This window comes from Hirundo rustica, chromosome Z (genome assembly GCF_015227805.2).
Source record: "Hirundo rustica isolate bHirRus1 chromosome Z, bHirRus1.pri.v3, whole genome shotgun sequence".
Taxonomy (NCBI): domain Eukaryota; kingdom Metazoa; phylum Chordata; class Aves; order Passeriformes; family Hirundinidae; genus Hirundo; species Hirundo rustica.
This window is the reverse complement of record NC_053488.1, coordinates 18,305,597-18,322,718: the sequence shown is the minus strand read 5'-3', so window position 1 is coordinate 18,322,718 and position 17,122 is coordinate 18,305,597. Positions and strand designations below refer to the sequence as shown.

General features: G+C 35.4%; 1 protein-coding gene across 7 annotated transcripts in view; it reads left to right on the top strand.

The window, feature by feature from the left end:
* The window catches only part of NIPBL (NIPBL cohesin loading factor), a 149,603-nt gene that overhangs the window by 64,285 nt on the left and 68,196 nt on the right, over positions 1-17,122 (top strand). For 5 of the 7 annotated variants that reach the window (XM_058423982.1, XM_058423981.1, XM_040089202.2 and 2 more), the window contains 3 exons: positions 317-477; positions 3,325-3,418; positions 13,020-13,652. In XM_058423982.1, the coding sequence (XP_058279965.1) occupies positions 317-477; positions 3,325-3,418; positions 13,020-13,652 (888 nt within the window). The remainder of the gene's footprint in view (positions 1-316; positions 478-3,324; positions 3,419-13,019; positions 13,653-17,122) is intronic. The other 2 variants (XM_040089204.2, XM_040089206.2) reach the window with 1 other exon arrangement.

Sequence of the window (17,122 nt, the reverse complement as noted above, 5' to 3'; positions counted from 1 at the left end):
AATACATATACTGCTGCTTTATATTTAATGTTATATGTCTAATGAATAACTTGAAAGTTACTAAGGTAGTAAATTAAAGTTACATAGAAGTAAACAAAGTTTTCTGTAATCAATTTAAAATATTCTAAATCCTTTTGAAAGATCTTAGATAATGTATTTTTAATCAAGGTATTTGTGGCAAGTTGGATTCTTGTTCAGATTCTAGACCTCTTGCATCCAATGTTTTAATATCCGCCATTAGGGTGTTTTCTCTGAATCTTTTCAAGTTTGACTACATGACTACATCAATATAGTTACTTACTTTTTTATATTTCAGCTTCCGTATCCAGTCCCATTGTCACAGCTGGGATGAGGAATCTCCATGAAAATAAAGTTTCAAGTCAGTTGTCTGGAAATTCAGCTAATCATCATGCTGATAGTTCTAGACATGGCACAAATGAAGACTACCTACAGATGGTGCACAGACTCAGTAGTGATGTATGTTACCTAAATCAATTTATTATGATAAAGCAGATGTTTACTATGATTAAGCAAGTGTGTGTTGAACTGCCTTACATTAAAGTTGGATATTTTATGATGCTGTTGATGGATAAAACCACTGAAGGTAGATTTCAATTTCAGAAGTGTAGACTCACTTGAAAAGGGACAGACCATGAAAATACTGCACATCCTCAGTGGCTGGTCTAATTGGAGAAATGCTAGACATAAAAAGTAGTATATGTTGTAAACTTGCACTTTTATCCTTTTGTGCCCTTTCTTAATTGTTCATATTATCTGTGTTATCTGTGTTTTATTTGTAATTATAACTCTTAAAGATGATTTTAGAAGCTATTATGTAGAAAACAGTTAGAAGAATTTTAATTAAAGTTTTGCATCTCTGTATAAATAATAATTATAATGTTGCAACCTTTTCTACTTTGGAGAAGATCTTTATGAATGAATATTTTAAGAATCATAAAACTCAAGGACTCAAATTACTTTTATAATTTTAGGATTTTATTGCTTTAAAAAAGCTAATACATTGTGTGTAGCTGAAATACAAAATCAGCAAGGATACCCTTAAAGGCTCACTACACATTCAGTCAATTTAATTTCAATTTTTTTGTAAACTTGAGAGCATTCCTAAAACATAATTCATCATTTGGTGATGCTCCAGACTTAGAAAGTGTAAATGCACATTTCTGAAAATTTGCCAGCTGTGGTAGGAATGACATCTCTACCCGAAATGTCATATACCTAGTTAGTCTGTTTAGTTAATTTAGCAAAAGTTGTCTTTGCCTGTATCTTTGACAATCATGGTTAAAGGTCTCCTGACTTAATAAAGCATACCTGATAAGCTAAGTTGCCTGATAAGTTAAGTTATAAGTTAAGCTTATTTTTCAATATGGGTGTCTTTTTGAGATTTATTACAAGTCAAAGAAAAGTCAGTTTAAAAAAAAAAAATCAGTTCCATAATTTCAGTGCAGTAGCTAAATAGGTAACTCCGTGGGATATCAGTTCAGTTTCACTTACAATAACATCATATACTTTTGATAATGAGTTCATTTTATTGTGCTGGTCTGAATATTAACCTCCTTTGCCCCTGAGAATTTCCTCAGAAGGCAGCAACTCTTTTTGCAAGCACTCTTGCAAAAAATAAGTGTAATTAACACCATAGTATAAGTTTAGATTTATTGTGCTGTGAATGGAAAGAAAAAAAATCCAATGTACTTGTGTGATAAGTCCCCTTAGTTGGTAAAACTGATGAAATCTGATTTCATATGGATTTGTGTTCTCTGGATTGTAATCACCTTAAATCCATAAACTTCAAACTCTTTCCTTTTCCCTTAGCCGTGTCATCTACCTCTTCACAAGGCATAGCCTGTTAATGGCCCAGTCTATGGCTACACAAGTGGAATTTGGCTGTTTGGCCATCATCAGAGAGGCTGTGTGATTGTCCATCTGGGCAGGCTACTTTCTCCCTGAAATACCAATGTAGCTTTCTATCTCACTATTGGATGCTGATTTCTTTCATGCAGACATGTGAAAACATAATTACAGTTTAACCTTCTAACATGCTATTAATTGTGTTTATATTGGTCAAAAGGTTAAAAAGCATTTATCAGACAGATAATTCAGATTAAAAGAAAAAAAAAAAAAGGAAAGAAAAGGCTATGTGAAAAAATTGCCTATATCCAGGTACCTCAACAAGGGCCACATTAGAATGTTAACTACTGAAATAACCAATTTAATTAGGAAGCATGAGATAACTGTAGAACTTCTTTAGAGACTTCATTCAATTATATGGCTGTACCTTTTGGAAGAGTAACATTTTTAGAATTTGTTTGAAATTATAGAAATATTCTCTTCATAGATACAGAATTTACTGGCTTTTCCTTTACCCAAACGTTCTCATAGGTACTGTATAAAAAACAGTAGTTGAAATGGGAAATACCATTCTGTAATTGTAGTTTAGTTTGGGCATTGTGTGAATGAGTAGTCATGACCAGCAGAGGGCTTCACAAAAACATTGGAAAAACCCATGGAAAACTCTGAATGAAGATTGGAATAGTTCATTTCATATTTTATATGAGGATCAGATGGGAGTAAAAATATGCATTTACATTGCTAAAAATAGAGCATGGACCTAATTACATTGCAATTAGTATATATATTATGAAAAACATTTGTCAGAAATTAATAATTGCTTTGAAGCAGGTCAGGGAAGTGCGTCATATTGCCACTGTTTCATGTTTAACTCTTACAAGCTAAGAGTTTTACTTGAGGCTAACCCAGCTGCTGTAATGGGACTGCTAGAGATTCTGTTCAGTCCTGGTTTCTGTATGCTGAGGATGTAGATACAAAGTGCTATTTTGTTGACCTTTAAGAGCATGATGGCATTCTAGATAATATTTTAAGGGTAGATTATATAAAAAAACAGAGTTTTAAAGATCTACATTTTATACTCTATTTCTTTCAGGTGCTGGCATATAAAGCACATGCATCTGCTCTTCAGCTCTTTACTACGAGTACTTGCAATGAAAAGTTCTAAATGGAATCTTAGTGTAAACGCAAAAGTGCTTGTCTAACTAGAAAGCACAAAGATTTATTTTTGTGTGCCTGTTCTGGTTATGGATTCTTCTTAGGTGCGATTGGAGCTTTGCTTATATTACAGTCTAATAGCAGTCTAAATTACAAAGATTTTAATGTAAATTACTCTTTTTCTAGTATTTCTTTTATGTTTTCTTGTCCAATCCATTTTATCAGTTTATGTACTAATTTCAGGTTTTATTTTAACAGATGTTTATATTCATATGTTAACTTTTTTTATCATTCTTACTTTAGGATGGCGATCCTTCAATAAGGAATGCTGCGTCTTTTCCCTTGAGGTCACCACAGTCAGTTTGCTCTCCAGCTGGAAGTGATGGAGCCCTTAAAGGTAGTCTAGCAGTCATATATATATATAAATTTATTTTCCCCAGTTTTAAAGAATAGAGAATTTTAAGAGGTATTTAGTTTTTCCTCCTGACTTCTGTATTTAAATAGTACTAGAGACTATGTCATTGTGTTTTGGATGCAAAATTATTTTGAGCCCTGATCCAGAAGAAATTTCTGATGTCCTGAATATTAACTAATCATCCTTTGAAATGAAGGTCAAATTTATGGAGGACAGAAGGATTTAAAATCCTTCCCAATCTGAGAATTAAATTCTTTATAAGAATTCAGTTGCTCTACATAAGAAAAGTTTTAAAGGCAGCATTACGAGTATTGAACCCTTAACCAGCAAAAAAGTGTTTTATTATGCAACATTAATTACAGTCATGAAATATTAAAAATGTGACAATAAATGAGCTTAATACACATAGCATAAACGAAAAGCCTGAAAACCTTAGCTGTGGAGAAATACAGGGTGAGCTGTCTGCCAGCTGAGAGGAAACAGAAAAAAATCTGCTCAAAATAATTCTTTATACTAAAATCTACTTGGTAAGGTCGGGGTTGGGCATATTCTTGTTAATTTTCTTTTTCAGTGATTATACATTTACAGGGCAATAATTGAAAAATGAAACAGTGCTTTCTACTCTATAGACCTGAAACAGAAAAAAGTCTTACTGAGTGATCACTTTAGGCAGAGACGAGAACAGAATATGGTGGATATTACAGAAAAGGTGAAGGTATTATGCAGCCTGGATAAGAGACATGTTTGTCAGGGATGGATCTCAGGGCAGTCTTTCCATGCCTAGAGGAGATTATCAGGAGGATCTGAGTCAGTCTTTTCATCGTTATGAAAAAAGGGTGAAATAGAATGGACTTAAATTTAAATAGGAGGTTCTGACTAGGTCTAAGGAAAAACATTTTCACTATCAGGACAGTCAAGCAGTGGAAAAGGATCCCCATAGAATCTGTGAGTTTTCTGTCCTTGGGGGTTCTCAGGATCAGATGGGATGAAACCTGACATAATGTGTCCCTGCCTTACCCTGCTTTGAGCATGAGGGTGAACTAAACACCTTCTAATGTCCCTTCCTAACTGAATTTTCCTATGGTTCAGGTGGCAGGTGAGAAATATGTGTATAGGATGCCAGGAGCTTCAGTGTTTCAGGAGATCTTGTTCTAAAGACTTCCTGTAAGACTTTTGTAAAGGTGTTTTTTCTTCACTCTTTGTCGAGCTTATACATTTAACAAGGTTGTGGATCTAAGTTAACCCATTCTGACAAGTGATTACCACTCAGTCAGACAATATTTGAAATTTTTTTTTTGTTAAAATTGCTGCTGTCTCAGAACCCTGATTTGAAGGGATGCCTTTTCAGATTATTTTTGAAAACGAAATGATTGTATAGTTCAGATTGTAATGTTTCAGCACTAGCATTAAAGTGCAAGAAGAGCTATCTGATTTATTTATCTCTATGTCAACTTTACTTTTCCCTTTGATAAATTGCACAACTGAAATACTGCTGCTAGTGGTGTTACCATTTTGCCATCTTTAAGACATTAATGAACCCTAATTGAGAGAACCAGTTCTTGATGCTCCATATTATATTTTAGAAATTTATGGAAGAGGTGTAAATAATTTCTGTGTTATTAAGAACACGTGATCCCCTACAGGGAATTTTGGGCCTATGATTTGTAGTGAAAGTTGGGATGAATACAACTATTTATGCTGAGCTTAAATATTATTGCTCTCTTATTAGTCCCTGAAAGTTTGGTTGGCAGGTCACAAGCCTTGATAAACAAAATGAGCAAAATACTTACCGTTTGTCTGGAGGGACAAGAAAAATGGAAAAGGTTTAACCAATGATATTCAGAGAGAGATCTCAGGAAGATTGTTACAATGTCTGAGGTTTCGTACATGACGTAGAGGTTTGAGGTATTTACCAAAGGTTACAGGACTTCGGGAGAAATGGAGACCGTGATTGTACAGTCTTGTACAATCTTATCTTCACACTGAATGTAGCTGTCCGTTTGACAGAATCTGAAGGAGGGACATGTTTTATTTGCACCATAGGCAAATATTTGAGAGATGGCAGGGCTTCTGTTTGTGTTTTGGGTTATGCACTTAATCAGTGGAGTAAAATTTCACTGTCTTTGCTTCGCTTCTGCTTCACTAAAGGTACAAGAGTAGCTGAAGTTTAATCCCCAAAATTTTTGGTTTTAGCTATGCAAACATTGTAATGCCTCTATTTTCATGCTGTCATCTGTTGTCACATCCACTTTTTAAAAACTCATTCTGTGAATAGAATATGGAGTATCATGGAGTGTTTTCTTCTTGTCAACCTCATAAAATATCCTCTGGGTTCCATTATTGAAGAATATTATAATCAATCTTCATTTTTGAAGATTCGTTACTCCTAAGAATATTTTATCAATTTGTTCTACTTTCCTACTGCTATGGAACCTTACATTTTATTTTAATGCTTAATTTTCTTGTGAGGAAACCTCTAAAAAGTTGGCTAAAGAAAAGCCTTCCACAATGTTTTTAGACCATTACTTTATGAAGAGGTGTGTTCATATCATTTACAGTCCTGTTTACATACAGTTTCCTAAATACTTAGGAAAACATCTGTAAGGACTAGCAACAACTCATATGAAATTATGTAATTTTGCACTCTTTTCCACAAATTGTTAATGAATATTTAATTATTTTCTGAATAATTTGGAAAGATCACATCTGTCCCTCTTAGGGCTTCACAGAACTTCTCCAGAGAGATTGCATTACACTTGGTCACTGAATATAGGCTAGATAACAAGAAAAATTAGGAATCTTCTCGAAACAATGGTGTAGAGTTCGGTCCTCTCTCTTCAGTGCTACTTGTGAAGAAAAATACAATCTTCCATTCTCTCCTTCAAAAGGAAGACAGAAGAAATTTATTCAAGGATTTTTTTTTCAGTGAATAAGCATTCATTCTTTTTTCTTCCTTCAAGTCTTAATTTTCTTATGCAAGGAGGCTCTGATTACATCCATTCTCAAGTAGAATATCCAAAGCTGAGTTTTTAATGAGGCATTTCAAACTCTGGGTAGAGTGGTGGGACTTTTCCCTGGAAACTATTGGAAAAGGATGTGGAAAGTGAATATAATCTGTCCGTAAAAACTTCTCAAATTTATGTTCTTTATCTATGTCTCATATGCTAGCCCTTTAAGTTTGAATTTAAGTTATGCTCTTTAAAAATAACTGTCATTGTTTTCTGCTAATCTAAATAAGTAAAATTTTCTTTAATGCAAAATTTGCAAAGCTATCCAGAGAAAGATTCTAGGATTTTTGAAAAAGCTGCAGGAAAGGACTTGAGGGCTTGCCATCTTTTTACGCTCATGTTGGCTGAGCTGTAGCAGTTTCCTCTCAGTAACTTCCATATATTTTAGAATATCAGTAACAGAGTTTCCTTGGCTTTTCCGTAGAAGTTATTCAAATTCTTAGTGCTAGAAAGCTCCTAATGCTTAATCTGAATCACTTTTGCTGCAGTTAATCATGATGCTTCTTAACTTCTTTCCAATGGGCATGGAAAAACGGATTACATCCTTTTTTTAAATGTCAGACATTTATGTAGCAAAGAACATTATCTTGCTCTAATCTAATCTACAAGCTGAACAGCACCGTTTCTATTACCTTTATGTAGATCATCATTTCTGAAATTCCAATTGACTTTGATGTTTTCACCTGACTTCTAATTGGTCTACATATGTCTTGATGTTCTACTGTCCTAGACATAGATACATCTCCATTTGAAGATCTAGGATGAGTAGTTAGGAAAGTACTGGAGGCTACTTTGTGTGATACTACTGTTGTATATGCGAATATAGCTGTTCTTTACTGATAACTTAAATTTATGTTGCAAGTTGTTTTAAACATTGTAGTGCCTTTCTAGAGAGCTTGTCTATCTTCCTCTTATGGTTTTCAATTCACAGGTTAGTAAGAAGTTTGTGCTTTTTGTTTGTTTTGTTTCAGAATTTGTTTTGTTTCAGAAAGTTACTCAAATTCATCTAGAGAACTTTTGATTCTAATTTTAAAAGCAGGGGTTGGCCTCTCAAAGACTTAGAAACAAAAGCAGTAATGATATTTAGATTAATAAAATAGTCCCTAATTCTGTTACATGAGAAGACATTACGGACAAATATTTTAAACTATTATTCTTACGACAGTGCTCTGGAAAGCTGCATTTCTTTGCATATACTCACTTCGTTTTTATTAAGAAAAACTGAATTTGTGTGAGCATAGCTTCACTAGTAGGATTTACAATAATCAACGTATTTTTGTCTAGATTACACTAGATTAACACTCTTCAAATTGTTAGGGAAATTATTTTGAGAAGCCATATAGAAAGCCATGCTAGAATCCAGGTATGGCACTCAGCACTCTTCAAGACTTGATGATACTTACTCTTAACAAATTCCTTTTGGAATACCATTTCCTCATTATCTCAGTTCTTACAGAAAAATTATTCTATTGTACTTAAATCATGCTAACTATGTGTGATACTCTGGGTAGGCCTTTACCATGCTTTTGAAGGGACTGTTTTTCCTTTTTTGAGTCTACTGGAGGCACAGATTCTCAAGATGATTATTACCAAATTTGAGACTGGTTTAGCCAGGGTTCCAAGGTGAATTTGTCTAATTCCATTTTCATGAAAACTTTCCTTTTATGTGAAGGTGATAAATAAGATCATGTTAAGTGGGGGGAGGGGGGGGGTGGGGAAGGGAAGGGAGGGGAAGACATTCTTCATTTACACATTTTAACTGCAGGCTCTTAAAATCTGCTTGCAACAGTGTGTTCCTCAGGTCCTGTAATCACAAAGTTCCTAGCTTTTCCAACAGATAAATGTCATTGTGAATACAGTATGAATGTCCTGGTTCTCTTCTGCTTCTGTCCTCAGGAACTTGTTTACAGTAATTTCTCATATGTGAAACCTTAATAATTCACATGTAGCACATATATGTTTCTTAAAGCCTTTCTTTCCAAAGGCTTTTCCAGTAAAATGTCTGGAATACTGTGTCAAGGTTTATACACCAATTTGTGTATACCTATTTAAATCATGTTCCATGAGTGTGGATGATCACTTTCCTATGGATTTAAATAAAAATGTAGCTCTTGAACATTCTTGACGTTTCTCTCCAGTGTACTATGAACCATGTATTAAACATTATTCTTCATTTGTTCTTTAACAGTTTTTCCAGCTTCATGCTTAGGGAATGATACTTCTGGCAGAAGAGGGGTAGGATGGGTAAAAGGCTTTTATCAACATCTGAGAGCCTTTGTCTGCAAGGGAACTAAAGGAATATGAGGATATTGTTTTGTGTGACCCTTTGGAAGTTGTTATTGTACGAGTGGAAAGATAATTTTTTAATACTGAAAAATATGTGAGTCCTAACTTGCTGATAACCTTAGTAATTGCTTTTTAACCATGTGGATCACAACAGAGTGCATGATCAGTAGTGTGACTTTGCTTCATCATCTTTGAAAGGCAAGTGATGTGAATAGGCTTAGAGATGATCAGAGGAAGTATTACGAATACTTAAAGAAGGTGTGAGTATTGTGGTGTGATTAGCAAGTACAGACGAAACCGCGAGATGGAGATGTTAGTAAAGTGTGGAGTCTCCTGCAAAGAAGCTTCTTTGTTTGCTATCCGAGGTAGTGATACACAGTGGGCTAGTAGAGCCAGGGTAAACAAACCAGAAGTGGATTCAAAACTTTACATTTTAAAAAAGGCTAAGTCTCTGTCAATGTAATTAAATTCTTTTCATAGTTGATTGCATTATATAGGATTGAATAAGATACTGGTCAAGAATCACGGAAAAAAAGGTGTTTGCAAATTGCTACGGCATTTGACAAAACTTCAGTGCTATCTACTGCTAGGAACCAAGGGAAGAACTAAGAAATGTAGAGATCCAGCCCTAGGATTATCATGAGTGGTCAGAATGACTGTTGATGCAAGACTAGAGAGGTATTGTTGATGGTTGTGTTTGTTCTCTGGAGAGACCTCACTTCCTTATGATGGTGCCTGCTTCTCAGCTGTGTTTGGTGTTATCTGGTTGATTGTCCATATTTACTGTTTAGTAATAATTCTGTGACGTTCCTGAATCAGGGGAGAACCTCCTTTTATCTCAGAAGCTGTACATATTCCTGCTATGTAAAGAGAGCAGGCACAAAATTCTTTTAATGATACTATATCTGGAAAATCAACTGCAGAAAGTCAGATTTATTTTTCTCCTGAATTACTGCCCAGCCTTAGGTTTAGACTCAAAAGTTGTCTACATATTTCTCTGTTCTAAAATAAAAAATTTGGTTCATTGCTAAAGATAGTTTCTGAAGATTTGTAAATTATTTACTGCACTGACAGCCTTTTGCAGAACAAGCCTTCTCAATCTTGGAATCTCAACTGGTTCAGCAAACTCATCACAGCTGTCTGTGTATTCTTTAAGTTTTGGGGTTGGGTTTTTTTTCTTTTATCCAATCTTGGTAAAGATATTTTTTCTCAGATATACAATGGCCTAAGATTTCTCCCATAGGAAATACTCCAGACTGACTCCAAATTAATAGACAAAACCCTCTGTATAATGGATGTAGTTTTCATAGAATTATTCAAGTTGGAATAGATGTCCAAGTCATCTGTTCCAACATTTAAAGAAAAATCATCATGTCAATCAAACCCTAGCACCAACTGCCATGTCCAGCCCTTTCTTGGACACCTCCAGTAATGGTAACTCCACCACCACCCCCCTGGGCAGCCCATTCCAATGCTTTCAGTGAAGAAATTCTTCCTGAGGTCCAACCTGAGCTTTCTCTTGTACGGTTTGAGGCTGTTTCCTCTAGTTGCCTAGGAGAATAGGCTGATCCCCACCTGGCCACAACCTCCTTTCAGGTGGTTGTAGAGAGTGATAAGGTCTCTCCTGAACCTCCTCTTCTCCACAATAAACACCCCCATTTCCCTCAGCCACTCCTCACTGGACTTGTGCTCCAGCTCTGCTACCCTTCTCCGGTCATGCTCCGGCACCTCAGTGTCTTTCTTGCAGTGAGGAGTCCAGAACTGAACAAAACATTCAATGTGTGTCTTCACCAGTCCGAGTACAGGGTGACAATCACTGCCCTGTTCCTGCTGGCCGCACTATCGCTGATACAAGCCAGGTGCCTTCTTGGCCATCTGGGCACACTGCTGGCTTTTGTCTGAAGTCTCAGTATTGAACAGAATGTGCTATGTGTTCATCATGCAGTATCTGTTCAAAACTACTATGGTTTGTGATAGGGTGAAACTGTTCAAGAATGCTTCATATTTTTCAGTTTCTTTTCACCTCCATACGTAGGCATTGTAGCTTCTGAGCCTCCTTGTTGTCAGAGGCTTAACCATCATTAAACATCCCAGAAATATGCAAAGTTATTGCTGGAACATGTTCTTTTAAAATGCAGCTTATAGGCCTTACTGTCAAAGCGTTTCAAGAATTTCCTTTGGGAGAAAAATACTTTCAAATACTTAATCGTAGTGCTGCCTAGGAGAGGCAAAACTTTACTTTTGTTACTTCATTTACTGGATTCTAAGACTTTTCAATGGAATGAAGTGAAATCCTTCTGGCCTCCTCAAGTTTATTCAAAGATAAAACTTTATCTGTTGCTTCAGTCTTACTTTTCAATATGAAAAATGCTGAATTAATACCATATTAGATCTTGCCATATTTATCTAGAAGGTTAGGACAAGGTAGAATCATCCCCTGTGTTTAGAAGTGTAACTCTGAAAAACAGTAAGTGTTCCATTGTTGCCACTTTAGAAGTAGTCATATAAGGGATAATTCAAGATTAAGATGTCCAGAATATCTCTACAAAAAGGTCTGAGTTGCCTCTACTATTTGTAGATACATCCTGCAGTTTGTACTTCCTGAGTGGTAGTCATTACTATAAAAGAAATTAGTAGCTAAGGATTCCTGTTACACATTACATTTCATCTTGTAAATTACCCAAAGAAATGGTAGATGTGGGGAGGAGCTTAACGAGAATAGGAATCTGGTGAAAAGCAAGGCAGAAATCTTCTTAGGGTGTAGTGAGAACTTTGGTACTGGTTGCTGAGTGTGGTATCTTGATTTGAGGAAGGGAATTAGAGTAGTAAAACAGTTTTGAAAATTGGGATGAGTCAGGGCAGGTCTTTCCAACTTTGTGGATGTTATTTGACAGAATATGGATTTGTTGCTGAGGGCCAAGAAGGATTGAGATAAACCCATGTCATACCCTGCTCACTACATACAGAAGTTGTGGGACTTCTTACAGAATGGTCTAGGGAGACAAAAGCATAGCAATCTGTGTGTGTGAAGAGGTCATCAGTAAAAGCACACTTTTCATGTAAATTGAAGCTTTGACAGAGATAACCATTCTGTTTTTTCATCTACGGTTTGGTACATTGCTTAATGATTCTTAACACTTCCAAAAATATCTGGTAGAAATTTAAACTGCAGAATAAAGCTGCTTTCATGTTTAGTGATGTTTCTTGATTTAAGCACATGGGACTTGAATTCCAGTTAATTTTTGCTTGTTGTTAGGAGTGCTGACCTATGATGACCTGAACAGAATGGCTAATAATAGTCTCAGTCACTGCTTTCTGAACGTCAGTATTCCCCAATGGATGAATGGAATCTGAATGGGTTGCTTTAAGAGGACACTGTGTGTGTTTCCCACCTTGCACAGTATTCCCTTCTAAGCCACAGCTATAGCTCAGAATTACAATGGGACAGGTTGAAAAGCTTCTCTGTTTTTCATACTTTTTTTCTAGACTAACAGTTACAGGAAGCTGATTAGTTAGAGGAATTAGAACTTCAAATGTAATTAATTGGAGCAATTATTTAATTAGAAGTGTCCTCTTTTTAAAATTTCTGTAGATACCCTCAAATCCTGGAAAGAGTGCACATAGAAGTGAAAAATTCATATATTAAACAAAAAAGGAGGGGAGATAAGGCAGGGAATGGTAGCAAGATGCCTTTAGATAGTATTTTCTAGACAGTAATGAGGGGGGGAGGTTGGAATAAATTTACCTAAAATAAAATTTAAAAAAAGAAAAGAAAATTTAAAAATAAATTGTCAGAATCCAAGTTAAGGAGGTTGTGTATGCTTTGGTTGGGTTTTTTTTTTATTAAAAATGTGTGGCTGAAATGGCTAGTGCCTATACACTGATCATTAAGTCTTCATCACTGGACCTTAATAAGAGTCTTTTTGATCTTTCCTTTTTTCTGTCATCAACTTGCTTTTGTTGATCATTTTCTAATAGCTGATATTCTGAACATTAGGTACTATTTTTATTTATTCTTTTTTGGTGATGGGGTTTTTTGTTCCGTCTTCTCTGAAATTATCCCTTCTCTACTTGCAGTGGACCGCTAAAATTCCTACATAATACACTGCAACTATCCAGATTGCATCTTAATCTGCAGATGATGTGCTTCCTACCAATCTTATTTAGACCTTTTGTGAACCCAGTTATATGTAGAGGTACACATTAAAAGTATGTAGGTTATATTTAGTGTGTTTTTATATAAACATGAAACAACATAACTGTTCAGTTTTTCTGAATTATTATTCTAGGATCAAGACAACCTTTAATCCAACAATCTCAGCCTCCACCTTATTCATCACCTAGAGATGTTCCCCCAGACATATTGTTAGATTCTCCAGAAAGAAAGCAAAAGAAACAAAAGAAAATGAAGTTAGGCAAGGATGAAAAAGACCAGACTGAAAAAGCTGCAATGTATGATATCATTAGCTCTCCTTCCAAGGACTCCACTAAGCTTACATTAAGACTGTCTCGTGTAAGATCTTCGGATATGGACCAGCAGGATGATATGCTTTCTGGTTTGGAAAACAGCAGTGTGTCAGAGGGTGATATTCCTTTTAATGTGCAGTACCCAGGACAGACTTCTAAAACACCCGTTACTCCACAGGATGTTAACCGCCCAATAAACACTGCTCAGTGTTTGCCGCAGCATGAACAGACAGCTTTCCTTCAGGCACAACAAGTGCCTGTTTTACAACAGAACACTTCAGTTGCTGCAAAACAACCTCAAACTCCTGTGGTACAGACACAGCAACAGGTTTCGCAACAAGGAGCTATAACGTCATATGATGAAGTAGAATTGGATGCATTGGCTGAAATTGAGCGGATAGAACGTGAATCAGCTATTGAAAGGGAGCGATTTTCAAAAGAAGTGCAAGATAAAGGTAAAAGGATTGTGTGTGTCTATATACACTCTATATTATATAAATATATATATATGCATATAAACCCCATATATATATATATATAAAGAACTTCCTGTCATTGTCACATAGTTCAATTCTGTTTACTCAGTGTAGGCTCTTCTGCGACATTCATCTCCATTCCCTTCCAACAGTAAACTGTAATCTTTCATATGTGCATATTTTGAATATCTAATATTCTTTATTTGGGGTCTTAATGGATGGAAAGTGAAATTCATATGTTTCAAAATTCTTTTAAAATACTCTTACTTTGAACCATAAGACTGAATGCAATACAGTTGATGTTGTTTGTACTTTCTAAAATCCCAGCAGTACCATAAATCAAAATTTGTAGTAAGTTCTGATAGTTGTGTTATTAATCCATGTTGCCTAATTTAAGAAAATGCAGGAAAACTGTTTTATCCCATTTCTATTCATATCCCCATTTGGATTTAATGTGAAGGAGATAGTAGACTAAAATCACATCTTTTCTGTTCTTATGAAGGTAGTGTAATGTTGGGTAATATATACAATTACGTTTTATCTAATGTTTGTTCAACTGGATATTAATTGTTATGTAGGCATTAGAAACTTTAGAGAACTACCATATATATATCTGTGTGGTCTGTAGCACAGAACAAGGTGGATCTCCGAAATGTTTTATCTTCACATTGGTAGGTGCATTCTTGTCTTAATGGATTTAATTGAATCTATCAGATTTTTTTATTTTGATTTCTCTTTCTTTTTTCTGTTGTTAACTGGTTTGAAGATCTTTGGTTTCAGGTGTATTTTATGAATTAGATAGTAATAATTTACCATAAGTATTTTTCAGAATCTTTCTCTGCACCGTGTTTAACTTCTGAGAAAAAAAATCTTTTGTTGCGTAACCCTGATTTATTAGAAACTCAAGAAAAGTCTTGCAGAATGGAAAATGGTGAAAATTCTGATTTTGGAAGTTCATAGGTGAAAGTGGTCCATGTAGACATACTTGCATGGAATTAATTTACACACAGTTTGGGTCCTTAACCAGAAGAGAGGGAGCAAATTTTCTCTCTGTTCAAAGTGTTTTTTTACTATTTTTAGAGTTGCCTGGATGGTGAGGGAAGGAGAGAGTTTGTGTGTTTGTGTGTATCTGTGTTTGTAAACGTGGTAACTAAATCAATCTTTTTTAGGAAAAACTCTGAATATAAGGAGAAAAGGTGTGCTCACCTCAAAAGAGATCTCTACTGATCTCTGCTGTCTTTAATTTTAATTTAAGAAGATGGGGAATTTGTTTATTTGCTTAAATCTCTTCCATTAACTTTAAATTTATTGTTGGAGAGCTTCTGGTTTGTGGCCTAATACTTCAAAAGCTACATTTATGTCCACACACTTGAAATAGAATCTCTACCACATTTTACCTGAGAAGCAGCTGAAAAAATGGACAGCATTTCATTTTGATTTCTCTTTCTTTTTATGTTGTTAACTGGTTTGAAATTCTTGGGTTTCAAATGCTATCAAACCCTTTGATCAAAACTAAAACCACGCTTTCCATTTTGTTGTGGCTTTCAGAAAATGTTGAGCATTAGTTATAAAGTTTGTTTACCATAGTTACACATCCATGATCTGAGCCTTGATTTATTTCTTTTGGGGAAAGGAGTGATTTTTATAGACTGTGACCTTTTTTGTTCATCACTGGTCAATAACCATCTTCCCAAATACAGATTCCAACCTTATGGTTTCCCCTTACCTGCATCCTCTGGTAGGCTTCAGATCTTCCTGAGTTCCTACAATTGCTATAAATCAGGTACAAGAGTTGCTGCCTTATACTGGGACAAATTATCACTATTTATTCACTTGTGCTAAGTTGCCCTTATGATATACAGCAGTACTTTTCACCTTTTCACTCTGGCTGCTTGAGGTTTCAGCCATGACTGCCTAGTATACATTAGGAAGATTTTTAGTAGTCTTGAAACAGATTTCCTGAAATTGTTACCTTGGAGAAATACAGTTCTTATTTTTTTGGTAATGTTTTTGCCATTGCTTGTAAGTTTATGCTATGTTTAGCTGATACACTCTGGATTGTTCTAGTTAGAGCTGTTTGGTTTTGTCAGGCTGCAGGAGGAAGCATCCTCTATTAGTCATATAGGAATATGTCTGTTAGAAACATACTCAGTAACTTCTAAATATGTCATTCATTTCTGCAAAGTTGCATAGTGTATTTATACAAAAGCCTGGCATTTGTGCCTTTTTGTATATGTACTGTAACTTCAGATCGCAAGTCAGGAAGAGAGTGTGGGTGTAGCAAGTGCTTGGTCTAGTTAGAGTGGGAGTGCATAGTGCCAACTGATGCTTTACAGTCGCAAGTATCCCTTTAGAGAACTTACTCAAAATGCTAGCACATGCTAAAACCTGTATGAAAGCATCTTTTCTGCTTTTGTATCAGAGGCATGGGAATGCATATCACTGCCGTGCTGTGTTTTCTGTTTATACTCACGCCAGTTTCCATAAATTACTTTCACTAAAGTGATACTCAACAGTCATCAAAACTACTCAAAACAACTAGTGACAGTAAATTAGTGGTCTCTTCTGTCCTTTATTTTAGACATGAAATCTCCATAGTTCTATACTTCATCACAGATTTTCAAATGCTTTCTTTTTAACAGTAAAGGGTTTGGTTGTATAGGACATGTTTCTTCTGAGGCTAATAACCAGTAGTTTGGAGGAGTTTATTTCAGAGAAAACGCAGATTAATGGGGTGGGGAGGGGCATTCCTGCTAAAAATTTTACACCTTGGCTAAGGGAGTGGTAAGGTCTCGGGTTTTTTTATTGTATTTGGTATGGGTGGGAAATCGGGATTGGAGCCTTGTGGTAACTTATGTAGTACTTTCTGTAATAAATCATAGTTTCTAAAAGCTGTTCAAATGTTTAGCTTTCATCAAAGTCCATCAAAGAGTGAAGCAGTCTGTGTTTCAGAAGAGGAACTAACACAGGGTTTTGCAGAAGTGCCTTTTTCTTTGAAAAGCAGCTTATCTTTTTGAAGTCTGATTTTCATGTTTTTGCTTTAAGAAAAGGAATCTCTAGTGCAAAAATCACTAGTGCAAAATCTGACAAATTTGGGCTAGTGTGTATCAGATATGTGTAAGGAGTGATTTTATAATACAGACTTCCTTCCTTATATCCAAGTGCTTTTTGCGGCTATGTTTTTCTTATTCTATCTTTTTGGGGTGCTTGGCTCTCAGATTAAGTGGAGTGCATCCTCTTTATTTATCATGATAGAGAGGTGTGAAGTTTAACAAGTTGGTTTCATCCTTGTCTTCTATGTGGAAGTGCAGGAGTTCATCTCCTCTTTATCCCTGAAGAAAATATCTCTATTGATTAATTTAAGAAGTAGTTTTTCTGTATCCATTAGTGAAAGAAGATTTAAAGGATCTAGGCATTTGGCACCAAAAGTTACATTCTAATACATCTCT